General features: G+C 54.2%; 6 protein-coding genes across 6 annotated transcripts; 5 read left to right on the top strand and 1 right to left on the bottom strand.

The window, feature by feature from the left end:
• Window positions 1-402: 402 nt before the first annotated feature.
• On the top strand, window positions 403-6,359 carry B0T26DRAFT_839094 (uncharacterized protein). Its single transcript, XM_060447538.1, has 2 exons — window positions 403-1,012; window positions 1,080-6,359. Exons 1-2 carry the CDS (start codon window positions 778-780, stop codon window positions 6,050-6,052), a joined length of 5,208 nt encoding a protein of 1,735 aa, XP_060290287.1. The 5' UTR covers window positions 403-777; the 3' UTR covers window positions 6,053-6,359.
• Window positions 6,360-9,852: 3,493 nt separating this feature from the next.
• Window positions 9,853-11,723, bottom strand: B0T26DRAFT_806983 (uncharacterized protein; the record flags this gene model as incomplete). The annotated part of the gene is made up of 3 exons (XM_060447218.1): window positions 9,853-10,325; window positions 10,630-10,922; window positions 11,449-11,723. Coding segments are annotated over 3 exons (1,041 nt in total), but the record flags the coding sequence as incomplete, so codon positions are not given.
• A 2,100-nt stretch (window positions 11,724-13,823) lies between these two features.
• Window positions 13,824-19,125, top strand: B0T26DRAFT_681101 (uncharacterized protein; the record flags this gene model as incomplete). Its single annotated transcript, XM_060440609.1, has 3 exons — window positions 13,824-14,282; window positions 14,339-18,929; window positions 18,992-19,125. 3 exons carry the CDS (start codon window positions 13,824-13,826, stop codon window positions 19,123-19,125), a joined length of 5,184 nt encoding a protein of 1,727 aa, XP_060290285.1.
• Window positions 19,126-21,588: 2,463 nt separating this feature from the next.
• Window positions 21,589-22,584, top strand: B0T26DRAFT_756982 (uncharacterized protein; the record flags this gene model as incomplete). Its single annotated transcript, XM_060446190.1, has 4 exons — window positions 21,589-21,609; window positions 21,666-21,874; window positions 21,943-22,107; window positions 22,191-22,584. 4 exons carry the CDS (start codon window positions 21,589-21,591, stop codon window positions 22,582-22,584), a joined length of 789 nt encoding a protein of 262 aa, XP_060290284.1.
• A 149-nt stretch (window positions 22,585-22,733) lies between these two features.
• B0T26DRAFT_600285 (uncharacterized protein) lies at window positions 22,734-23,195 on the top strand (the record flags this gene model as incomplete). The annotated part of the gene is made up of 1 exon (XM_060435718.1): window positions 22,734-23,195. A coding segment is annotated over one exon (462 nt), but the record flags the coding sequence as incomplete, so codon positions are not given.
• A 1,227-nt stretch (window positions 23,196-24,422) lies between these two features.
• On the top strand, window positions 24,423-25,308 carry B0T26DRAFT_497805 (uncharacterized protein). The gene is made up of 2 exons (XM_060435360.1): window positions 24,423-24,984; window positions 25,043-25,308. The coding sequence occupies exons 1-2, from the start codon at window positions 24,569-24,571 to the stop codon at window positions 25,164-25,166; spliced, it is 540 nt and encodes a 179-aa protein (XP_060290282.1). The 5' UTR covers window positions 24,423-24,568; the 3' UTR covers window positions 25,167-25,308.
• Window positions 25,309-25,325: the final 17 nt, after the last annotated feature.

Below are 25,325 nucleotides of genomic sequence, written 5' to 3'. Positions count from 1 at the left end.
TCTGATCCCAGTACCTGGAAGTCACCAAGGTCTTCCAAACTTTAGAAAATTCCAACTACTGTTACCTTGAGATATATCAAATACCTGCATACATTATAATATATGTTATCCAATAAATTTCTCTCTTGTTCTTTATTCTATCAACTGAATTCTGTCCTGGGTATTATTTAGCTAGCGAACCTACTCAATACCCTAGAACAACATAAAATCTTTAGTTAGATATAAGAATGACGCAGAGTGTACGGATAGGAAAGCAAAACACACCAACAAGTGATCCCATGCTTGCATCTTATCAAGTCTACTTTGGAAAATGACCAACACTTGCTACACTTGCTGGGGTCTATCCTGAAGTAAAGTTGCCTAGAAAGCTAGAAACAATTGCAGGTTTGTAGACCTCAGCATCTCACCATTATTTGCTGGTGGGGTGGGGTGGAGGGCCTTCGCGCCGTCACGTGCTTTGGTGAGTCTCTAGAGCATTAGGTACGCCCTCAGGTCGCAACAAAGGAACACAGCCTGCCACTGTAAATTGAAATGCGTAGCCCGTCAGGACGCGGCGTGCCGTACGCGAGCTTTGAGTACTTCGAGACGTTTACCTGTTCACCAGACATTAATTGCGATCATGTTCTTTGCGTCTGCCTGATTTAGGTTCCTTTTGGTTGTTAGGAATATCGAATTCCCACTGTGCAATAAGCCATTCGTTGCTTTTTCCCTTGGCTTCCTAATTGGAACTACCCTGCCACCGCGCGAGGTGCCGTCATCGGCGGCCATCAGGGGAGCATGCAAGTCTTTCGCCTCCGACTAAATTGCATCGACCACTACCAAGCCACCCCCACCAGATACGATCCCCAGCTGCGCAAACATGTTCACGACTCGCAGATGGCAAAGGAGCCAAAGGTGCCCGTCATTCGCGTCTTCGGGTCGACCGAGACGGGCCAGAAGGTGTGCGCCCACGTCCATGGCGCCTTCCCCTATCTCTACGTCGAGTATCTCGGGAGCTTGGACAAACGCGAAGGTGAGTGATACTCGCCCTCCCCACCCCATGTCCATGCACACGCGAGCTCACCTCCCCGGTACTGCAGTGGGCGAATACATACGCAGCCTCCATCTCTCCATTGATCACGCCCTGGCCGTCAGCTACCGAAGGCATGATGAGAACCGCGCCCAGCCAAAATTCGTTACGCGCATCACCCTCGTGAAAGCCGTCCCTTTCTACGGCTTTCATGTCGGCTACCGCTTCTATCTGAAGATCTACATGCTCAACCCCGCTGTCATGACCCGACTTGCAGACCTCTTGCAGCAGGGCCTCATCATGGGCCGCAAGTTCCAACCCTACGAAGCCCACTTGCAGTATCTCCTCCAGTTCATGATCGACTACAATCTGTACGGTTGCGGTTATCTAGATTCTGCACACGTCCGGTTTCGTGCCCCTGTTCCTGATTTTGACCAAGATGTTGAGAATTCCGGGCCCACCTGGGATCGCAGTTCTATTCCCCGTGAAATCATCACCGAAGACTACGGCCTCCCGCGAGTTAGCCACTGTGCCTTGGAGGTCGATCTCTGCGTTCAGGACATTCTAAACCGTACAGCCGTGAGAGAGCGGCCTCTGCATCACGACTTTATCGAACGGCAGTACCCCCTGTCCGCCGATCTCAAACTCGTCCCCAGCATGGCCGGCCTATGGGAAGACGAAGCTAAGCGCAGGAAGAAGTGTATGCGCGTCAAGGCTCCCGGAGGCTCTCCTTTCCCCGCAGAGGCTTTGGTCTCCATGTCCGCAAATCCGCGAGATTCACAGCCTCCTGGTTGGCTACACGAGGAAGAATACCGCGCTCAAATCCAACGCTTGATCCAAGACGAAGGTTTGGAGGATGGGGCCGATCTTTCTTTCTCCGACTACCTCGAACCGGACCCCCTTAGAGCCAGTGTGAAGACGGTGTTCCAGTCTGTGGAAGATCTATTCCCGGATAATCTGCTGCCTGCCCTTGGCCTCGATGACAAGATCCTAGGCGCAAACCTGAATGTCGCCAATAGCAGCGTCGAAGTGGACGAGGAAGGGATCCTTGAGCTTGAGATGGACGAAGAAACCAGGCAGCTCTTTCTAGATGATTTGGATGACGACGGGACGGCCGAGGCCCAAGTCATTGGCAAAGCTGCTGAGCTGAAACCCGAGCGCAAAAAGAACTTAGACGGGGCTGCTGTAGAAAATGTCCCTGATGCAATCGGCGGAGAGTTAAAGCCCGACAAAATCCCTTCCGAACAACATCTGACGTCCAAGATAGAGATCGAACTGATGAGGACCGTCTACGGCCTTGGCGGCTTTTGTATCAGCGGTCTACGTTCTGGAAAACGGCCCCAAATTCCACTATACAATGGTCTGGTTGCTGAGGCCAAGGCAATGGGCCTCACAACGAAACTCGATGATCCCGGGCACTCTGACACAAATGAGGTATTCGCTGCCAAGCGTCAGCGATCAGAACTAGAAGAGGGCCTGCCGCCGAAGCGGCAGAAGCAGGACAAGTCGGTCCATGAACCTGAAGCGAGGAACGACATTCGTAAGATCGAGCCAAGGAAATCATCGCAGCCAGAGGAATCGGCCAAGCCATATACTACCAAAAGCGATCTTACAAGGCAGTCTGGAAACCAGACACTCGGCTTTTCCGTTGTCAAAGATGCCCAAAATCCCAACACAAAACTAAGACTGAGCCAACAGAGCGGCTCACAACGCAGTCAGGGTGATGCGATAGAAATGCACGTGTCATTCGATCCGCTGCTATCCATTCAGGAGGCCGGTTCCAATACCGAAAATGGGTCAACGAAGGCGCCTGCATCACGAACTTCTCTCTCCAACTCAGCTTCAACTGGCACTGTCTCGACTTCGCAACTTGTCTGGAATGGCTCAACCAAGATCTTCTTGCTTGGTTGTATGCCTCCGTCGCGGACAGAGGTCTTGGCCACAATGCAAAGCAACAACTTACCGGATGTCATCTATCAAGATGCATTTTATAGCATGGATAAAGATGTTCCCTCTCGACCCAGAGAGTACGCAGGGCGAGAATTTCGACTAGGTGGCAAAAGTGTCCCGTATCTACCCGAATTCGATGCCACAGGCCAATCTCTGGCTACATTCGGTATAAGACCAGAATTTATTCCTGACGCCTCTAAAATGGAGTCTGAGTTTTCGAGGCAGCGGAAATTATGCACCATAAAGAGCTGGGAAATAGCCGAACCGCCTCCAACCTATAACGAACTCAGTACTTGGTGGACTGATAAACAAAGACCTCGTCAGGCGAAACAACTTGGCTCTGCCAATCCACAGGCAACGCAGGCTGCGAGGCCAGAGCTATCCCAAATCGTCGGACCTACACCTAAGAACAAATACGGATTCAAGTACTCCCAGAAACGGAAGTCGACAAGCGTTGAGCACGGGGCACAATATATGAGTACTATGAGCCTTGAGGTACATGTCAATACCAGAGGCAAATTAGTGCCAAATCCCGAAGAAGACAAAGTCCAATGCATATTCTGGTCTGTCAGGTCCGACGAGAACTCTCTGCGCAGCAGCCAGTTGCCAGACAACACCCAGGCTGGCATCATTGTCCTCACCGAAGATGAGTCGTTCTCCAAACGAATACAACATGAGAGAAGCACTGTCGAGGTCGTCCAGGAATCCTCGGAGCTAGAGGTCATGTCCAGAATAGTAGAAATCGTGCGGTCCCATGACCCAGACATTCTCACAGGATACGAAGTTCATGGTGGCTCTTGGGGTTACCTCATTGCGCGGGCAAGGTTCAAATACGACTACGACTTGTGTGATGAGTTCTCTCGCATGAAGTCAGCGTCGAACGGGAGGGAGGGACGAGAAGCTGACAAATGGGGCTTCAACACGACATCGGCGATTCGAGTCACCGGCAGGCATATGATCAACATCTGGAGAGCGATGCGAGGCGAGCTGAACCTGCTTCAGTATACCATGGAGAATGTGGTCTGGCATCTGCTTCACCGCCGCATCCCTCATTATCCTTGGCAAACATTGACGAATTGGTACCAAAGCAAACGTCCCAGAGACCTTGGCAAGGTTGTCCGACATTACTTGACAAGGACCCGATTAGATCTCGAGATTTTGGAGGCCAACGAGCTAATTGCTCGCACAAGCGAGCAAGCTAGACTTCTCGGGGTGGACTTTTTCTCCGTCTTCTCTCGAGGCTCGCAGTTCAAGGTCGAGTCAATCATGTTCAGGATCGCCAAGCCGGAGAACTTCATCCTTGTGTCCCCCAGTAGGAAGCAGGTCGGGGGCCAGAATGCCCTGGAATGTCTCCCTTTGGTGATGGAGCCCCAGAGCGCATTCTACAACAGCCCCCTGGTGGTTCTGGATTTTCAAAGCCTGTATCCCAGCGTCATGATTGCGTACAACTACTGCTACTCGACGTTCCTCGGCCGAATTGTCAATTGGCGGGGCTCGAACAAGATGGGGTTTGCCGAATACCAGAGAAGGGAGGGCCTCCTCCGCCTCTTGGAAAAATACATCAACATAGCTCCCAACGGAGTAATGTACACCAAGCCCGAGATTCGGAAATCTCTCCTCGCCAAGATGCTCACCGAGATCTTGGAGACGCGCGTCATGGTCAAAAGCGGCATGAAAGAGGATAAAGATGACAGGACTCTGCAGCGTCTTCTCAACAACCGGCAGCTGGCGCTCAAACTGCTTGCCAATGTCACGTATGGCTACACGTCAGCATCCTTCTCGGGTAGGATGCCATGTTCTGAGATCGCCGACAGCATCGTACAGACAGGGCGTGAGACACTCGAGCGCGCCATTGCGTTCATCCACTCTGTCGAACGATGGGGCGCTGAAGTGGTTTACGGCGACACTGACAGTCTTTTCATCTACCTCAAAGGGCGTACTCGCGAGCAGGCGTTCGACATCGGAGCCGAGATAGCCAAGGAGATCACAAACATGAACCCGCGACCTATCAAGCTCAAGTTTGAGAAGGTGTATCATCCTTGCGTTCTTCTCGCCAAGAAGCGCTATGTCGGGTACAAATTCGAGAGCCGCGAGCAAACTATCCCCGAGTTCGACGCGAAGGGCATTGAAACTGTCCGCCGAGACGGTACGCCCGCGGAGCAGAAGATCGAGGAGAAGGCGCTCAAGATATTATTCGAGACAGCCGACTTGAGCCAGGTCAAGGAGTATTTCCAGACCCAGTGCGCCAAAATCATGCGAGGCACCGTGTCCGTCCAAGATTTCTGCTTCGCAAGGGAGGTTAAGCTCGGCACATATAGTGCCAAAGGCCCAGGGCCGGCCGGTGCGCTCATCAGCACCAAGCGTATGCTCAAGGATGCCCGCGCCGAGCCTCAGTACGGCGAGAGAGTTCCATACGTGGTGATATCAGGAGCCCCGGGCGCGCGGCTGATTGACCGCTGCGTCGCCCCTGAGGACCTGCTGAACAGTCCCGACGCCTCCCTCGACGCTGAGTACTACATCTCCAAGAACATCATCCCGCCCCTCGAGCGCATCTTTAACCTAGTCGGCGCCAACGTCCGCGCATGGTACGACGAGATTCCCAAGGTTAAGCTCGTCCGTCGCGTTGACGCCTCTGTGGGTTCTGCGCTAGGGGGGCGTGCTGGTGATGGCGCCAGTGGTGGCGTCAACAATACCAAGAAAAAGACGCTCGAATGGTTCTTGCACGCAACGTCGTGTATTGTCTGTGCTGTCAAGATCAAGAGCGGCCCTGGTGGGGCTGCGGGATCAGCAGGTACAAACGCGGCGAATCTTCCCATCTGCCGCCGCTGCGCCGAAGACACGGCTAAGTCAGTGCTCCATTTGCAGATGCGCCTAAACATGGAGCACCGCAAGCTCACCGACGTCATCAAGGTCTGCCAGACCTGTGCTGGACTCTCCCCTCAGGAAGATGTTCTATGTAACAGCGGAGACTGTCCCGTGTTCTACACGCGCGTCAAACAAGCACGGAAATTCCGCACCGAGAGCACTGTCGCAGAGCCGCTTGTCCGGCAGTTAGCAGAGCGGAAGATTGGACCACCGAGCTTGGATTGGTGATTATGGGTGGCATTTTTGGCGTTTTTCTTTCCCTCCCCTTTTTGGCTGTGGTATATTGCATAGGATTGGAGCATTGGCGGGTCGGCATTCATGGACGAGGGTACTGGGTCATAGTCTATGTGTATGTACATGTACGTGACGATTACGAAATGGGTGGTAGGTATGGGTGAGATGAACCGTTTGGCATTATAAACCAATAAATAACGGAGAAGGGTGCCAGCATCGAAACAGGCACACGATTACCACCTCTTTAGAAGAGTTCCTTCAAGTTTTATAATAAAAGGCACCTCTGGTGCGTCTCTCGACATTCCAAGAGCCCCCAAAGACTTGGGGTAATTCCGGATCCTTGTTCCATTTTCGGGTAGATATGCCTGGGCGAAGTACAACCTAAAATCGCTTGCCGCTTGGGTGCTGTGCTACTGCCTTTCCTCCCCCAACTTCATCGTGGCCGCGACTTCCGGGCGTTGATACTTTATGATACCGCCCTGTCACAATTTCTGGTAGCGTTAATTGCAGATGTTGCTTGCATGGAGCAGAGGAAAGTGGGATTACCAATGGAAGTTCTTGAACTACTATCTCTTCATGTGCCTATCCCACCACCAGGTATACCCCTCTTGAAGCCATACACACTTCCTCCCTCCATCTGACTAAAACGACCACAAAGAAAGAAAATATGATATATTCGACAGCATTGACATTGGGCGCAGGGAGTCCGGCTCTCGGATGCTCTTCAATCTCCTGCCAACTCTTTAGCCCTGATGCGTGCCATGACACGTCCCATTCTCAGTGTTCCTCGTGTACATATTCCCTTCGAGGTCCTTCAAGTATCCCTATGTCCTATGTTCTACGGGCCGCCAGCATAGACCAGATAGTTTTTTCGAATGTGACCGGACTGGGCTGGGCAGCTGACAATGCAATGAATGGAACATGGCCTCGATCCCACACTCAACACACAAAATGAGAGTTCCCCAGCAACCGGATCCCCGTCTACTCTCCCGGCTCGCCCGCTCCTCGCTCGCCGCCCTGTGCCTCGCGAGACGAGCCGCGTGCCGACTTTCGACCGCGAACGCTGGCGGCGGCGGTATCATTTCCCAAAGTAATACCGGCGGCAAGGCTATCATCATAATCATCATTCCATTCCTGCCAGACCATGTCCACGTAGAGACTGTCCAAACACACCCAGCCAGGGCCGGCTCAGATACCGCCGCCGTGCTGCGGGTCAGGCAGCCGAATCGATGGCGGATGACACCGGAAAAACTCGGCCACGGTGCCTTCACGCGCCGGACATTGGCTCGCATGCCATCGTACAAGGTCTCGCCGGCCTCAAGCCAGCCTGGGATGGCTGCAACCATGGCGAAATTGTGGAGATACTCGCACGTGCTGCAGTACCTAAGGTAGGCAAAGGCAGCGAGCATAAACCGAAGGCCTGTCGGCTAGGGGAAGGCAAGTGTGTGAGCTTACTACATCTTGTCCGTAATGGTGGTGGCAGTGAGGAAGTCTCTTCGGTCTGTATTTGCTTCCGCGTCTGGCTCGAGCGGGCGGGGTATGGGGATGGGGATGGAGTGATGGCGGGCGGCAGAGGAAATTTTATCGCGGCTTGTTAGATGGAAGACGGGCGGACGGGTTGACTGGGGCGGCTGTCTTGGAGCACACCTTGGAGGACGGACACCGAGGAAGGTCTGGCTGGTGTGCTTGCTATTTGTCTCTTCCTATTTGGTGCCCGCCCGGCGAGTCAGGCCTCTTGAAAAGCTTCTCTCTCTTGGGCCACCGAGTAGCCTTCGATGCCGTCTCCCGGGTTGTGTCTCCTTGGAATAATGTTTTCAAGGCGTCTAGATGTTCTTAGTTACTATCTGACTTTCTTTCCCCACTCGCTCGATTCACGTCTCCTTCGTCACGGCTCTGATACCCACGCACCATGTCAACGGCCATATATGCTGAACGGGGGGTGGGTGACGGTGGCGTTGGTGACCGGGGCGGATCCATCGCATGCTAGTCTCGCCCGATCTTCCAGCCGGGCTTGAACATGGCCTAGACCGCCCGGCTGCCCAGTTCGCGCAAGGTCCGCCGCCACGAAGAAAGAACCCAAGTTCGGCCGTTCGGATGTCACACACAAGAGAGCCACCCACCGTTTCCCAATCAGGAAGTTCATGACTGCCAAGTATTCACATCGAACCACTAGCCCCTGAAGACTTCCGGGTCGGTCGATATCGAGAGCTTTAAACCAGCAACGCACGCACGCACGCAACAGGGATACGGTGAGCAAAATAATCGGATGTTGGGAACAACTGTCTTCGGATGATAGAATGAACTAGATCACAGACAATTCACCTGATCTACAGCAGTGGGAAACAAAACAGTGGAGACTAGACAGGCAACGCCCCAAGAAGCCTGTGTTTGCGAGGAAGACCTCTCTCCTGCTACGTAGCACGTATCGGAGATGTCGTGCTCTTCATCGTCATTTTGCTTCGCCTTTCCTGCGCGCTCTCGCTGCGAACAAGTGCAAAGCTAATGCTCTGCGTGAGAAGAGCGGAGAACGTATCTAATGCTTGTTCGCGGGCCTGCACTCATGGGGCCTGCAGTAGGACGGAGGCCGATGTGTGTGTGTGTATGTGTGTTGTTTAGGGTCCATCTTGTTTTAGCACCCAAACATAAGCTTCTTATTCCTGACTGCTCAGGCTGCATGCTGTTATATTGTCCTCTTTTGTCCAGTGAAAGCAGGGCATTTGCATATGGAGAAATGAGTGTGATTCTAAGTACGGCAAACTAACAAACACGGACAGACAACCATCCAGATGTGAATCCCATTTGTCTAGAAACAAGTGTATCCACCTCTTGGAACTAAAATACACCTTTCCGTAATCTTCGCGGCAAGTCCCAATATACAAACGCCCTGAAGCCCTGGTTGCACAAGAGGCAATCTAAGAGACGTAGCATCAATCTGGTAGTTAAGGATAAAGGCTAGGCTGTAAGCAGGTGTCTGACCGTCGGGGGTTGACGCCGAGCTGGATGGCGCCGAGCTGGATGGCGGTACAGATGGGCCGGATTCGGGGCCCAGCGCCCCAGATTTATCCATGGTAACAGCCTCATAGAGATAGCCATCGAAGCCGGCAACTACGCCGGCACCGAAGACATCAACGCGGGGCGGAGGCCGAACGGAGAGCGGCTTGCTAACATGGCCGACTTCAAGAAAGAACACAACTTCAGAGGACAGCTGTTAGCGTTTGGGCGCACATGTAGGTAACGGAACGAACTGGGGCAGAATGATTCCGTTCTTGAGGGGGCCCGGAGCTTTAGAAGAATGGACGGGCTCACCTCTACAGGAGGAGGTGCTGGTACGTCGACGCTAGCGTCATGCTTGTCGTCCGGATTCGACCGGCGGAGATAAGCTCTGATTTCATCCTGCAGCTGCTCATCCGCCAAACGCGCCGAGTCGCTGAGGCCGTCCGTGTCTCCATCCACTTCAGGGATTTGGGGTGGAGGAGGGCTGTCAGGAGGAGCGATAGGTTCGTCGTCAATGTCCTCATGCTGAATGTCGGGAAGGGAAGGGAGTGGTCCAAGGCGTAGACGTTCATGTGCCTTATCCAAGCGCGCCCGAGCTCTCGCGCAGGCTTCGTCCCTGCAGTGCCGGAATTCCGAGACGCCGCTGCGAAACTACTCGATGCTCTCGGTGATGTGGTATGTTTTGATATGGGCCATGTGGTATTGCTCCTGCGAGGAGCCGGGTTCGGGGGCGCTGACGCGCACCACGTAACGGGTGGGATCGCCGGGTGAGCAAGCGTAGGTCAGGCGTCTGCCAAGACCTCGTTGTCGTAAACGGGCTCCTCTAGCCCGAAGTTCTTGAGAGCGAGCTGAGCACGAGCAGTGGCTGCGGCGCTGTGGGTTGCTTGGTACTTCAACACTTCGAGGCTCTCGTGGCGACCCCCGGTTTCGTAGATCATGTACGGCGCTCCCGGAGTACCTTTGGTTTCGGAGATGATCAGTGGGCCGATGCGGTCACTGATGGACTTGTGGATGTCGCGGATCCGGAATCTGTAGTACAAGTCGGGCTGGGGGGCAACGGTTTGGTCCTCGGTTATCGACTTCGTGTTGTTCCACGAGATGTTCCCAATCTGTGGACGACGACACTGGCCGAGGATGGCCGGCACGAACCCGCATTCGGTGTCTAGTTCCGAGACGGCGTTCGCATTTTGCTCAAAGTGGTACTCGACCTTTCCATCCGAGTATACAGATGGTGCCAGCAACGGTCGTATCTCTCGTTCTTGCTGCAACTTTTCTAGAACAGCTAGTAAAATGGATCGCCCTGCGCATATATCCCGTTGTCTTCGAGCGTTTGAGCGAAGACGCTGTTGTAGGCACTTGATCTGTCCGACCGAGCCGCATCGGAGACAGATGTTGCCTTGGTTTGTCCGGACACCTCGGACAAGGAATCACTACTGCTGTGCGAGCGACGATGAGATATTTTCGATCGAGTCGAGGACATCTTGTCGAAGTCCCTAGATTCTTGGCGGTCAAGTCGCGTGGAGGAACGGTGCCGGGGGGAGCAGGCGCGGTAGTTCCCTGGTCGTTGGCCGACGCACCGAGGTCGGACTGAACCAGAAGGAGTGGAGAGGCGGGATGAGACGGAGATGCCGGGGCAGCGCGCTGTACCTGACGCTGGCTCTGCTCGTCAGCGGCCGCGAGATATGTCTGGACTTCGTGATGTTCGTCGCTGGTCTTCGCCTTCTTGACCCGAGAGATCTGTTGTAAGCTGTCCTCGAGTGGCCTTTTCCTTGAAAGCTGCCGCGCAATGAGCAGTGAGGGGAGGTTGGCACTGGAAATAATCGAGTGGAAGACGAGACCGAGGAAGATAGAAGGATGCGCTGTCTGGCTGCTGCAATGGAAGAAAGCAGCTCGGTAAGCGCGGGGTGGGGTGCGTGTGTCCAACCACAAGAGTTGGGGGGCCTCCCTAATTCTGGAACGCGGCGACGGAAGGTTGCAATGAGGGGGATGTGCTAGTTTTATTTAGCGCGCAAATCTGCAATGCAACTCCCGCCGTGAGCTTTAGGGCGACAAGAGATACGACACAGAACACATACGACAGAATGATATGGGCATTGCATGAGCTCTCTTTCCAAGCGTCTATGTAATTGCCCCAGCGAGGAAAATTCGGCCATTACTTCCTCCAGGCCTTTGTCACGGGTGTGAAGTCCACAGTGCAGAACCGTCGAATGTGAAGCTAGAATACATGCCCCCTGGCATTGGTCTTCCAGTAGTCTCTTTGGGTCGTCAATCTCATATAGAAATGGTGAGGGCTGAGTTCTGTGCAGTGTCGTGCCTGCTTTGCGTCCTAGCTGGCCAAACTTGGTATTTGCCGAGAGGGAAAACTATCGAGACGGTTGTTAGCTGAGTGCGCGTACAATAAAAGGAGGTGCAACCGTACAGCAGCCCGATTTGGTCGGTTTGCAGAACATCTGGCCTGGATGGCTGCCTGAGAGTGATGCCATGTCGGTTTTGCCACGCCACCGCTCGGTTTGTCTCGCGGGCTGTGTTGGAACTTCCTGGGCACCATTGTTGGCATTTTCGGCTTCCTGGAGCTCTTCGATGACCGTAGCTTGGCCTCATCAACTCCGTGAGCCCTGTGGACCATGCCTGACGTTCCCGAGCTCCGTGCGCCCCGCAAGCCCCGGACCATTGCTATCTCGATCTCGGCTCTGCCCCGTTTGACGCCATACAACGCTGCGAGCTCTTGTTCAGAATATAGATGGGTGGACCTCTAATTGTCGTGTAGGCTCCTGTGGCTGTCGGATTGGCATATGTGCCGCGACTTGCGATCTCTTGAAAGTTGCAGTTGATGCCATTGACAGGTATGGAGATATAGCATGTCCTACTGCCGCGGTTAGGACACTCTGGTCGCTAGGTGGCTGGACATGTTGGGAGTGTTGAACTGTCCGAGTCGTCATTGTACTCGACAGGACCGGCGGGCGGGGTGATAAGAGAGAGCCTGGAGCGTTCGAAGAATGCACCTCATCGTAGTGTTGACTGTCGCCTGCTTGCACGGCTAGGACGCCGGGGATATTGTCGTTGGGAAGGGTGAAGGGGAACGGCTCGAGAGCAGGAGCGTCACAATGTCATTGAAAATCGCCCATATGGGGTCGTCGGGAGGAATGTCAAGGTCGTTGGTATTCGTTGCCTGTAAGCATCCAGTGTGAGCGACTGGCCAAGAGAAGAGATCGGTAGCTGTATCAACATCCTTACCTTTAAATGGCTCGCACATCGAGGCTTTTTTGGAGGGACTGGATTCTTCTCAGTCCAACCCTCAGCAAGATGGAGTCGGACTTCCTTGAAGACAGGAGCGAGCGCATAACTGTCCATGAGTGAAGTGGCATCTAGCTGCCCGAGGCTGTCTCTCTCCAACGTAGATTGGACCTGGGTGAATCTGGTAGTCTCAGTGCTACGTTAGGACGGATGACACGCGGGGGATGTGGTCCTTGCTGCGAGTACCCAGTTCTCTAGCGGGTTGCATTCATCTTGAAAGATAATGGAGGAGCAAGCGCTGCTACGGGTGGAAAAGTTAGCGCGAGAAACGGGCTGAGCCGCCTCCAGTTGGGTTTGGCTTTGAGACTGTGTTGGCCCGAGAAGCCGACCTATGGACCTGATCGGGAGGCACAAAAGCGGCGGGGTTGAAAGCCCGTGCGTAAAGCCTCAATCCCTTGATGATTGTTAGTACGGTACTTGGAGTGAGCATAGTTGAGACCTTAATGTACAAGACTAGGCTGTAAAAGCCTTTGAGGGGAGAGATTGGGCTTGACGATTCTATAGCATTGGGGGTTCTAAAACTGCTACCTCTCTCAGAGAAAGCTTTGAGGGTGAGCGGTCGCCTTTCACGTCTTGTAAAGCAAGTGCCATGCTAGCAGCCGAATCAGTCAGGGATGGCGATTGTGCGCACGCGATTCGAGTTGGGAGGGGTGCCGGGAAGAGAGCATTGCGCAATCTGTGCAACTCCTGCCTCAGGCATCAAAAAACATCAGGCCTTGGCTTGGCAGGGGACTGCCAAACCTTCCCCTCTTCGGCAGGCGCTCGATTCTCAGTCCAGTTCGTCCGTCGAAACAAGGTGTCAGGACAGGACAGTAGCTCAGCGACCTGGCTTTTGCGCGCCGCTGGGTCCGACCTTCGTTCCTCTCTTTTTTTTGCAAAGAGTTATTCTGATTCCGGCGCACGAAAAAAAAAATATCACCGTGTTTCTTCCTTTTATTTGGGGTTTCCAGATTGCGCTGTCGGCGTTTGTCAGAGTACCCTTGACCAGTGTCGGTGTCTCGACTTGTGATTTGCTAAGGGCCTCGGCGCGTCAAATCAATGCCCCCCATTCTAGCCAGCAATTCAAAGTCAACAAGAGCCTCCCTGCGTCGCGTAATCCCTACCTACCGACGCACAACAAAACTTTCGGCCAAGCAGCTTACCGACGTACCATTTCTTCCTTTCATGCGCCCTTCCTTGTTCCTCCCATAATCGACACGGCTCCGTCTTCCATTTCTCCTTCGGCTTTTCTTTTTTCTCTCTGCGCGGCCCTCAGACCTCGGTTCTGTATTTGAACTTTATTTTTTGGCTTTTTTGCAGGGGCTGTCCAAACTCTTTTATCCCCTCAGAAACACCGCCTTCAAGACATTGGGTGGGGGATCGTCCCTTTATCGTGCACCTGAAAGAAACTCCCGGTCACGCCAATTTTGCGGCTGGGAGGTATATTGCGCTGTCATAGCAGAGAGGGTCGGCGCCTTGTCCGACCGCTGCTCAGAAGATGGCGACGTCACTTGCATCCGATAAGCCCGTCGCAGCCTCGGCTGCCGGCGAGGCATTTGACCCTTTCGTAACAAGCCCGTCGGGTCCAACGCACCTACGACACTCAAATTTCGACACCAGTCTTCTTGCACTCAGCCCTGGGACATCTGCCGAACAGGTGAAACGCGCCATCGAGGCCCACCTGAGAGACACGGAACGGCGAATGGAAGAAGCAGGAAAGCTCGGCACCGCCCTGGTACAGCAGCGGAAGGAACTAGGAGACCGTCTGCGAGAGGTCGAACAGCTGCAATCCGAGGGAGAGCTGAATTCAGATCTGCGGCGGCGGCTCGTCGATATCGAAAAGGATTACAATGATGTGGCTAGGGAGAGCGCGCGTGCTCTTCTTCCCAAGCAAAGGATTCCTAGCAATGAAGCTGCTCAAGGCTCTCCATTTGCCCCTGAAGGGAAAGGCGGCAGGGTAAGATCAATCTCTGTCTTACAACTTTGGGAGATTTGACTGACAACCAAGCGCAGCGCTCTGTGAGCCCGTCGAAATTTGAGAGTTTGGCAACAGGCTCCCCGACAAAGCTCAGCGTTCCCAATCGAAAGCTTCGCAACCAGCCGACCAGTCGAATTCACGACATCGAGTTCGCTGCCGAAATCAGCACGTCCCTGATCTCCCAGGTTCGGAATCTGCAAGGCCTTCTTGCCGTGAGGGATGAAGACTTGAGGAAGACCAAAGACGAAGTATCCAAACTCGAAGTGGAGGCCGAAACTTTTCAACAGCGGAAGAAAAATTTTGACGAGAGTGAAAGCCGCTACAACGAGGAGAATTGGAACCTGGAGACTCGAATCCGTGAGCTGGAGGCGGAGCAGACCGACGCGGCGGAACGTCTGAAGAAAACACAGCAGTCGTTGAATGTTCTCCAGGCCGATAAGAATGCGACCCAAAAGGAGCTCGAGGAAGTCAAGGACAAGTTTGCGAAGCAAGACGAGAAGCACGCTGTCGCGACGAAGAACCTTGAAATTGAGCTTGGGACGAGCCGACGCAACGCGGCCATCGCCGAAAGCGAGCGCTTGGTGATGCAGAGGAAGGTTGAAGAACTGACAAGCCAAAACCAGGAGCTGGCTAAAGCATTCTCACTCCAGCGCGGACGCACGACCGAGAGAGAGTCTGGCTTTGGCATGAGCGACGACGAGTTCCAAACAGCGACTGACAATGGTACTCCTGAACATTCCCCGCCGCCGTCGCCAGTTAAGGGGACTCCTAGACACTCTGTCCTTGAATCCGAAACTCTCAAAACTTCTCTGGGCCATGCTCAACGGACCATTCAGACCCTCCGAACCAATATTCACCGCGAAAAGACCGAGAAGCTGGAGCTGAGGCGCATGCTTCAGGATGCGCGGGACGAACTCGAGAGGTCTAGGGGCGACCCGAATGCGAACAGGAAGAGCCGAAAGGTCGATTCCAAGGAGTTCAAGAAGCCTCTCAGACTTGGCCAACTCGGCACTGCAAGGTTGAGCAGGACTGAGCTTTACCTCGACGATCCCGAATGGGAGGATCACGGTGACGGCCAGTCGCCCCGCTCTCTTTCAGCTTCTGGGTCAACTCGCTCATCTGGACACGTTGCGCCGATTCCAGAGTCCAAAAGCGACCACTTCGACACGGCAAATGAAGCTAGCGAATCTGCCTTTGAGACTGCCCATGAGCGGGCGACCGAAACCGAAGACTTCCAAACCGGTGCTGAGGATATGTCGGATGACGATGCAGCAACGGAAACTGAGGCTAGCCCGTCGAAGGGCGCGGGTCGGATCAAGCGTCCCCTTGCGCTCCCCCTGAACCAAGCTAGCAATCGGTACTCATTCGAGAGCACTGCATCAACTTCCAACGATGAGGACAATTACGGAATGAGTACTGATTTGAGGACCCCCACAACTCAGCCAACTCAGAAGATGCGCCTGCGTGTGAGCCGTGGCGCCCTCAATCGTCGTTCCAGACAGGTCAGCGAGGAGCCCACTCTCCAGAGCAGCCCCGCGAGCTTTGCTGTCAGTAGTGCTGCCAGCACTCCGCAACAGGCAGGACAGAGTTTATTTGCCGAATTGGGTGAATTCGAAGGCAGTGACGAGGATTCGTATGTGGGTGGCGCCACTCCCAGCAGGAGAAGCATCCGATCTGTCACTCCAGGCAGTTTCGCTCGAGGACGCGCCTCGCCGCCTCCAGAGGTTCCAGCCCTACCAAAGGTGATCATGATCGACAGCGGCACAATGACCGAGCCTGTGGAGGTCAAGCCTCTGCCCTCTTTGTTCGAATCGCCAGCCGGAGATAGCGAGACTACCCATGCGCCGGAGGAGATCGACGATTCAGTAACATCCCGTCAAAGTGTGATATTCGGCGAACGCCCGATGTCTATGGATTCTGTTATTGGGCCTACTGGATCATTTTCCTCGACCCACTGGCTCGGAGACGAACTGAAAGACGGGGAATTGTCGCGACCTCTCTCACAAATCTCCTATAGCGATGCCAGTGTTCAGCATGACACGGACATGGAGTCTAAGTTGGCGCAATTCCCGTCACCGCCTACGTCGCCCCCTAAACGCGGACTTTATCCAACCCCTATCCTTCGCCCTCCCCAGCACTTGAGCCTGTCTTACATCCAAATCGAAGCGATCGAGCCCGAGGCTATTCCGGAGACTCCTTCCACCCCACCATCGTTGTCGGTATCTTCCATTCTCTCCGAGCAAACTGAGCCGATAATAGAGCCCGAGGTGCCTCCCGAGACACCTGCATTCAGCATCTCATCTTTAGTGTCTGAGAATATCGAGCCTCAAGCTGAGCCAGAACCAACACTGCCTGAACCGCCCAGCCTGAGCATACCTGCGATTCTCTCGCAATATGTTGAGCCGATTGCTGAACAGGAGTCTCCTCCCTCGCCAATTGCCCTGTCGCTTTCAACCATTCATGCTCAAGATGTCGAGCCTATCGAACTTCAAGTCAGCTCGCCCTTGGTCGAAAGCCGATCTCAGGCCATTGTAGAAACGCCTGCCTCGGTTGGCTTCTCTTTCTCCCCCGTCAAGTCAGAGCATATTGAGCCATTGAGCGAGCCAAGGGCCTCTCCGACCCGCCTATCATTTTCTCCAATTAACGCGGAGGAACTGGAACCTCTCCGCGAACCCGAGACACAACCGGTTGCGCTGTCTCTTTCCACTATCGAGTCACAACATGTCCAGCCCATTCAAGAAGCGGAGACGCCACTCATGCTATCTCTATCCTTAATCTACACCCATGATGTTGAGCCTCAAGAAATTCCCGCCAGTCCTCCTCCTGTACTGTCTCTCTCAGGCGTTCAGTGCCAGGATATTGAACCTATTTTGCCCTACGAGGCTGTTGTCTCCCCCCCGACTCTCAGTTTCTCTGCGATTGGGGCCCTGCACAGCGAGCCCGTTGAACCCCGCAGTCCTAAGCGGAACGCGTTTATCATCCCCCGTGATGTCGAAGCCGGTGCTAGGGATGAATATGAACGATCACAATCTCCACCAAATATCATGCAGGGATGGGACGCCACGGCGTTGTCAGCAGACGATGAGCCTGCTTCTGTCCGGAAGCACCTGCAGCCAACATCTGATCAGAGTGCTCAGACGTCACTGACATCCGAAGCCATTGATCAGATCCTGAATGCAAAGAACAAAGCGTTCGTGGTTCCTGGTCTTGAGAGGTCTAACTCCTTTGGTAGCATGGGCACCCCATCCACGGTCCGAGTCCATCGGCCACGCCAGGCTAGCATTGACAGCCCAGTCAGATCGAAGGGCAAGGCTGCAGAGCTTGCCCTGGACATGCCCGAGAGTGTACTTCGACGACCTGGCAGCTCTGCAAGCGGCCGGGCTTCCTCCATTAAAGATGTCCCGCCCCTGCCAGCGAACCACAAGGAGGTCATCGAGGCAGCCAGAACTGGTTCTTCAGGCGGCGGCCAGGGTGCGATTGGAAGCATGGGACCGCCACTCTTCTCGGCCTCAGCTCTCCGAAATCATAACGCGGCTCTGCGGCCACGGACTCCTAACGGCTCCCGTCGGCCGATGTCTCCTATCTCGGTCAACTCTGTCATAAACTCTGGTCGGGGGACCCCAACACCGCGACTTGTCGCTAGGAGCGGCTCAGTCTATGGTGCCGGCGAAGTGCATTCGCCCTCCAGGTCTACTCATCTCAGCAGGAAATCTTCAGTTTCGTCATTTGCTTCTGAGATCGACTCACGTTTCAACATGCAAAATGCGGGCGGGTTCGACGCGCAGGGCTTTGGGCCAAACACCGATCCACGCATGATACAGGCTATTACCCAGACCATGATCGGCGAGTACCTATGGAAATACACCCGGAAAGCGGGCCGTGGCGAGCTTTCCGGGAACAGACACCGAAGGTACTTTTGGGTCCACCCGTACACACGGACGCTGTATTGGAGCGATCGCGATCCTTCGGTCGCCGGCCGCGGAGAATTACGGGCCAAAAGTGTCCCGATTGAGGCAGTGCGTGTCGTTACGGACGACAACCCTATGCCGCCTGGCTTGCACCGTAAGAGTCTAGTAATCATCTCGCCCGGTCGAACGATCAAGTTCACTTGCACGACGGGACAGCGGCACGAGACTTGGTTCAACGCTCTCTCCTATCTTCTCCTTCGGACACACAACGAAGGACAGACCGACGCGGAAGAGATGGCCGGGCATATCACCAGGGAAGATGTCGAGGAGTTCAACCCATCGTTTGGGAGACGGCCTGTAGAGGGTAACCGGGCGGCGGCGTCGCTGTCATCGTACAATTCGCGAACTGTCCGCAACGATTCTCCAGCTATCGACATGTCTATGGAGCTTCCTACCCTCACACCTACCCACAAGAAGCCTGTTCAGGGCCGTCCACCCTATGGCACCTTCAGTAGGATCAGTGGTTACTGGAAAGACAGCAAAGTTCTTTCTGGAACCTTTGGCAGCCTGAGAAGCAGAAGTGTCTCGGGCCGTGATTCCGCCCATAACATTTATGAGGCAAGCGAAGTTCAGGACAGCGCCGAAGACCTGAGGCAGATGATTGAAAGACAAGACCGTGAAGCCGATAGGCTGGAGAATGTTCGAGCGTGCTGTGAAGGTGAGCGGTTCTGTTGGTAAAGGATGGTCCATGGTGACAATGGCGGCTAACCTCTTCATTAGGAAAACACGATGTTGGCACTTTGACGGGCGGCTCTAAGAGCAGTCGCCACGCAAGAGGACACATTCATACCCACAGCCACTCGGGCACTTCAGTTACACAAACTCCAGCCGGTACTGTGCGATCCCGGGCATGATAGCCCTGTATCTCCTAGCCTTACTGGGCATATTTTGACAACAATCCATGTACTGCCATCATTGTAATGGCTCGAATGTTTCCTTTTGTCACTGATCGCTACAACCGCCTTTTTTACTTTAGTTTATGTCATGAACACCCAGCAATCCGTTACGTATTTCTTTACGATGTTGACGATTTTCGGCTCTTCTATCCGGTGGCCGTCATACTTCTCAACCCTCAAGGATGGCGATATTTGCCCTACCCACCAATCGAAGACCCGAGTTGTCGAGGTGCAGCCACTCCGGGCGATCGACGCACAGCCTATCATAATTTCTTTACCTATCCATCTACCACAATTTTCCTCTTGTCTATTCAGTCTATGTGTTACGGCGTCAGGTCGCTCCAGGCCATTGACTTATGTTTTACGAGAGGTTTGGGCATGTCCGTGGAGTAGTCGACAAAGAGATGTGACTATATCATGAGGCGGCTGGTTGCTTTGCGATTTTTGTTTGAGCCATTAAGCCAGTTGGCTTTCTTGAATCGTGGTTCCAAAAAAAGACACAGGCTTCGGTGGGGGAAATGGGTGCGCTTTTAATATCGATTTCTCACTTTGAAATTTGCCTGTCAGCGAGATATCTCGTCAATAGGATCGCTCCTGGCTCAAAGAAAAGGACGTCAGTCTGACGATGTGGCGGCCTTCGCAAAAATCGAATCTTGTCTATCATAGTGTCACGTGACTGAATGAGAAACTATAAATTGTAATTTTGGGGCTTTTAAGTGCATTGTGTACTGCCAAATTTCGGACAGTCGGTGCCGGCATACGTTCCAAACACGTGGAGTAAACGAAGGGAGGAAGCACCGCTTCCAGTATGCTCACAAAATCTCACGACTTTTGCTTTGACTGGTTTTTGGAGCTTACCTGACTGATTTTAGCTCTTCGTACTTGGATAGCAACGGCAAGGGTTCGGGTATGCCGCATTGGCCTGGAAAGTCTCTCCAAGGGCGTTTGTAGGGATGAGGAAGGCTTTCGACTTCGGTATTAGGCCAAGACGTGGTTAGCAAATGTGCCTTTTCTACGGGTTACAGTCTAGGCACAAAATAGACGAAACAGACTTCCTTCTATGTTTAAGTTAACGTACCTATATCGCACCTAAAATATATAATTATTAAGTTTTATAGATTAAGAGACTGTGGCATGTAATACGCACCTTGATCAATATTTGGGAGAGTCTTGGAGCACTGTTAAATCGTCTGTATGCACTGTAGGTATAGGCGTCTAAGCGTTACAGTTCATCGCCCAGGAAAATACCACATTTTACAGCCAAAATTACCACATTCGCTGGCCGCGCCGCTGCAAGCGCTGGCGACGCAATTGCACAGCAATTACACCTCGCCGCCGTCGCCAACGTTGATACTTCTAAATGTGGTGATTGCCCATTTTCTCGGGAGTCTTCAGCTGCCCTGACTGACAACCCTGCTGCAGGCAGTCCTGCCAATATGTTGTTACAGAAGTTGCTTGAGAAGAAGGAGCGGGCTGCGCGCAGGAGGCAGGAGGCCATAGAGGTCGGGGAAAATATTAACGAGGAGGAAGAGGACGAAGGGAACGAGGAAAACGATTAAGAGGATCACGAATTATCATTGCATTCCCTCTCCTATGATGCTTTGTTATTCTCTCGTGCCTGCTAGCGCGTGGTGACAATACGTGCTTGATTTCTGTACATCCAGGTGGCACAATTACCACACTACCCCGATTTACCTCTCATGGGCCAAAAGTCATTACACTCTGAAGCCGCCAATTCTGGCTAGCCGCGACCCGCTCTTTTCGACACCCTTAACCGCCCTCCAGAAGTACCCAGAGCTCGGGCCACCGAGTACCTCCGCCCAGGAACTCCAAAAGGGCACCCGGATTCACGGTTGCGCACCATAGTCTTGTGATTCCGCGTGGGTCGCTCTCCGCTGCGGCAGGGGTGCTGCAACAACAATATCAACCATCCCCTCCAGATGTCTTCTTCGAAAGTTTCCTTCGCTCTCGTCGCGATCGCTGCTCCTTTCCGTCGTTCCACCCCCCTCCCAAAAGAATATGCCTGTTGTGAATCGAAAGCCTAGGCGATTTCAGTAGCGTCGCAACCTGCTACCTGGGGTCTCTGTTGCAGAACACCCTGATCATGAACCGCCACGCCAGGCCTCTCTATTAGGCTCCTCTACGACGTTGTGCAAGTCCCTTCCACAGTCCGAGGATGACCTCTCCGATGCTACTTCGGTCGCGGGCTCGGAGACGAGCCTTGACCAGGACGACGATTCCTCCGACGATTCCTCCGACGATCCTGATGCTTCTGACGACGACTCTGACGACGGAGATTCCCGCAATGGCTCTTCGGCCGGCGAGAAGGCGGCGGATATTGGCGCCTCCTATCTCTAGCGGATCGAGCAGTACGAGGAGGAGGGGCCGGTACTAGCCCACCGCGGCGACAGTGCCAAAAGGATGATCAGTGTCGGAGAGGAAGTGGGTTGAGTGAATGGGCGACCTCCCCCAACCACGCCACGAAGGCTAACGGCGAGAGATTCTGCGGTTTTCTGACTGCGGCGCGTCGTGAATACGATTCGGTGGCCGAACCGGTCGATCCGGACGAGTTCCTCAAGACCTGTCACGCCCCTACGTCCAAGTCATACCTCCACTGGAGATGCAAGTACTCGAGAATCAAGAAGGAGTTGTCCATTGTCACGTACTGGAAGGTGCTCTGCATGCTTTACGCCGACAAGTGCGCAACGTAGGTCGACGGCAAAGTCCTGTTTGACGTTGGCAATGTAATTGCTCCCCCTGTTACGTTTGACCGAGAGTGTCTAATGAAGTTCCGCAGTGGATACCTATTGTTCTCGTGGCAGAATTCGTCCTTGACAGCTCGATCAAGAACGAGAGCGGCCTCTACGTCGGAGACTTGGATCAGATTTGCACCACCATTGGGTGGTCGACCAGGAAGTCTTGGCTCACGAGCGCCTCAATGTGGGATAGCATCTGCTCTTATCCTTGCCGGCGCCACCGCGACGCGGCCGGGCACTCTTATCGAGAACCTGTGCTACATACAGGAACGTGGAGTTTCACGTGTTCCCGCCTGCTCCTGGAAGTCAACGAGCACGCATCGGCATGGTCGTGACGCTGCGGAGGACCAAGCGGATCGCGGGCAGGTCAAGGCCCAAGAAGTTCGGCTTTCACGAAGAAGACACCCTCTTACGCGATCCTATCCTGTATATGGAGAGTCTTGCCTTTGCCGAAGGAGCATTCGAGAGCGACTTCCAGAGCCCAGACGATATTTACAACCTGGGTCAACCTCGCCTGATTCTTCCTTGGAAGAAAAAATGGCGCGACAGGCCGATATTCGGAGACATCCAGGGTCGGGGAAAGAATGTGACCATATCTCTCGACCGCCCTTTCTCGTACACCAAGGGGCGGAAGCTTCTGATCAAGCTCGGCCAGGCCTAGGGGTACGAGAAGATTTATGACTTCCGTCGCGGTTCCGGAAAGAAACTTAACAGTATGTCGCCTCACTCCGCAGCCACATTATGGTAGAGCGGCTAACCTTTCGCAGAGGCCCCCACCCCAGAGGAGCATAATTACGCTTGCCTGGGGACTCTTCCACGTACTACAAGTTCTACATGAACGACTTTATCGAGGCTGACTTCCAGGAGATCGTGTTCCGGAGCGAGCCGCAAAGGGATTTGATCCACTTCATGGGTCAGCTTATGCGCCGCGGCGATACCCCAACGCGCCCTACCGATGAACAGATGGCAGAGATCAACAACAAAAAGGAGATTGGGAAGCTGCGACGCAGAAAGCAGCGGGTCGCCCGAAAGCTGAAAAGGAGAGGATGGACACTGAGGTCGGCACCGAAAGAAGGCCGAGGCGCAGCGCTTCTTACACGGCACGGCCGGTTTGCTCGACAAGCCGACACCTTGAGGAAGACACCCTACGATTCCTGCCTAACCTATGCCATCCAGGAGTTCCACGCCTCGAAAGACGGTCAAAAAATCGTTCGACAGTTGAACAGCATCAAACCTTCCGAGTACCTCGCACCGCCTACCATCCAATACAAGTTCCCAACACGAGCGCGGATCGCCAAGCTTTTCTCGGAAGTCGCCGATATCACCAGCCGAGACAGGTTCTTTGCGCTCCGCATGCAACTTGTACAAGAGTTAGCTCAGCTATGCCAACAACGAGAACCCTCTCGACGGCAAAACCTTAATGGCGCTACAACAAGGTCTAGCAAGACTCCCGCCCTCCAAGGCTGTTTGTCGCGAGTCCTGTCGCGAGTCCTGCCGCGCTAAACTACAGCAGACAGCAGTTCCCAATTCTAAGGTCGCTACAGCAGCAGGGCCAAGGATGCCTAGCAAGCCGGATAGCACTTTTACGCCTTCAAGCACTCAGGAACACCCGTCTATGCCGCCCGTGCCGGCAATTCTCAGCAGACCGAGGACAGATCTATACCAGCAACCTCCAAGCCTCAAGGCACCTCTACAACCGACCCTCCGACAGGCACACTACTAACCTGCCCCTTCCGCCACCGCGTCGCCGACACCGACAGTCCCACTGGCCACAAGTGCGACAAAGGTCCCAATGAGCCGCTGATTAGATATCCGTACGCGTATAACATCTGCCAGGGGGGTCTTAGGAACTTTGAAAATTTCATTGAGCACGTTCGGCGACAGTATTCGATGTATATATTAGGGATATAGACGCTACCGTGTTGGAGAGGGTTTGGCCGAATGTTGAGCAACAGAGCTGGCCTAGATTCCTGATCGTCCTCGTCGACCCGCCCTACCAGTGTGCAGGAGCTTGCTGATGTTCAGTGATACGCCGTTGGCCTGAGCAAAATGACGCAGGTTTGGCATGACCCCTCCGGCGCCGGGGGACAGCCAGGCCGTTGATTCATGGGACTCACTCCTCGAGCAAGACATTTTACGGATCCTACATGGGTATTCATGCCGCCCGGGGAATGGAGCCGTGCCATTCCAGTGGCGAGTTGGGAAGTATGAGGATGATGACCAAGCGTCTACCTTGACCGAGAGGCCGAGGAGCTGCGGGCTGAGATGCGAGTGGGCCTCAGGGAAGGCTTGTCCTGGGCGGCTTCCGGCTTTTATGATCATCAGGGATGGCGGTGGAGAGGAGAAGCTCATGGGGATACCTGGTTCTCTAGAGGCAGGCCTCGGGAATTCTAGAGCCCATGTCAGCCCCTTTAGACCCGCCCAAGACGTAGCCTGACCACGCTCACCTGACTGCCCACCTTTCCACGACCCCGTGCGTACGTTCCAGCCAGGCGACGTGAGGTGGCATCTAAGGGACTGGATGGCTTGGGACGGAGCTCACCCCAGCATATACAAGGCCGCGGCGCTCCCATACCCTCTAGTTCCCCTTCGTCTTCCCTTCTTTTTCCCATCAGCCCGTCCCCACTCATCTCGTACCCCCCGTTATGGCGACGACTCCTCAGTCCAACGGCAACCCACTCACCAGAGGCACGGAGTGGCCGCCTGGCGTTGTAGAGGAAGCCGCTAGACGGTCCCCATCCCGTTCTCCGCCCCGACTGCCTCTACGCACCGATGATCTCCCCTTTACCGCCGACGTCGCTGGTGATACATCAAGGCGACCGGAACGGAACTCTCCCGTCGCCCAGATCCCTCTCTCACCCGGAATCCGGACTCAGGAGAACAATCCCACGCGATACGAGCCGTACTTATGGACATTATCTGGCCGTAAGCCCTACATAACCGAGAAGGCCAAGGCAGCTGGAGGTTGGAAGAGACTTACTTCCCGTCAATGCCCGTACGGCCGCATTGAGGAACAAGGGGCGACGTTCTCGCCTCCGCAAGACGAAAGACCAGACGACCGGTAGGCACTCACGACCAGCCCTCTTTCCTTGGGTCGATACACTAATGCCATTTATCAGGGAGGGCAAGGCAAGAGACACCTGGCCGTCGAAACTAATTCTTAGACGCAATTGGCGAGCTAGAGATGCCCACATTGGGACGTTTGCTTCAATTGAACGAGGCGGAACTCAGGGAGCCAGATGAAGCGTACCGCGTCGGCTAGGTAACGAAGGAGCTGACAAATCTGGCTTCGATCCCCAGAAGTCGAAGGGGCTAAGAACTCGAGGCCCGACGGCACTCAGGCCGCCTCAGCATCCGACGACGAGACCGTCCGGCTCTAGGAAGCGGCTTCTGGCCGCTGCG

Source organism: Lasiosphaeria miniovina, assembly GCF_030549165.1.
Source record: "Lasiosphaeria miniovina strain SMH2392-1A chromosome Unknown B0T26scaffold_8, whole genome shotgun sequence".
Lineage (NCBI taxonomy): Eukaryota > Fungi > Ascomycota > Sordariomycetes > Sordariales > Lasiosphaeriaceae > Lasiosphaeria > Lasiosphaeria miniovina.
The sequence above is the reverse complement of the archived record's forward strand: the minus strand, read 5'-3'. Positions and strand labels throughout refer to the sequence as shown.

What these genes read in the sequence shown, in the direction of transcription:
- B0T26DRAFT_497805 (XM_060435360.1), top strand. Translation starts at nt 24,569, where the DNA reads ATGGCGACGACTCCTCAGTCCAACGGCAACCCACTCACCAGAGGCACG. An exon ending in GACGAAAGACCAGACGACCG is followed by an intron (nt 24,985 to 25,042) that starts GTAGGCACTCAC and finishes GCCATTTATCAG; the next exon opens with GGAGGGCAAGGCAAGAGACA.
- B0T26DRAFT_839094 (XM_060447538.1), top strand. Translation starts at nt 778, where the DNA reads ATGCAAGTCTTTCGCCTCCGACTAAATTGCATCGACCACTACCAAGCC. An exon ending in GAGCTTGGACAAACGCGAAG is followed by an intron (nt 1,013 to 1,079) that starts GTGAGTGATACT and finishes CCGGTACTGCAG; the next exon opens with TGGGCGAATACATACGCAGC.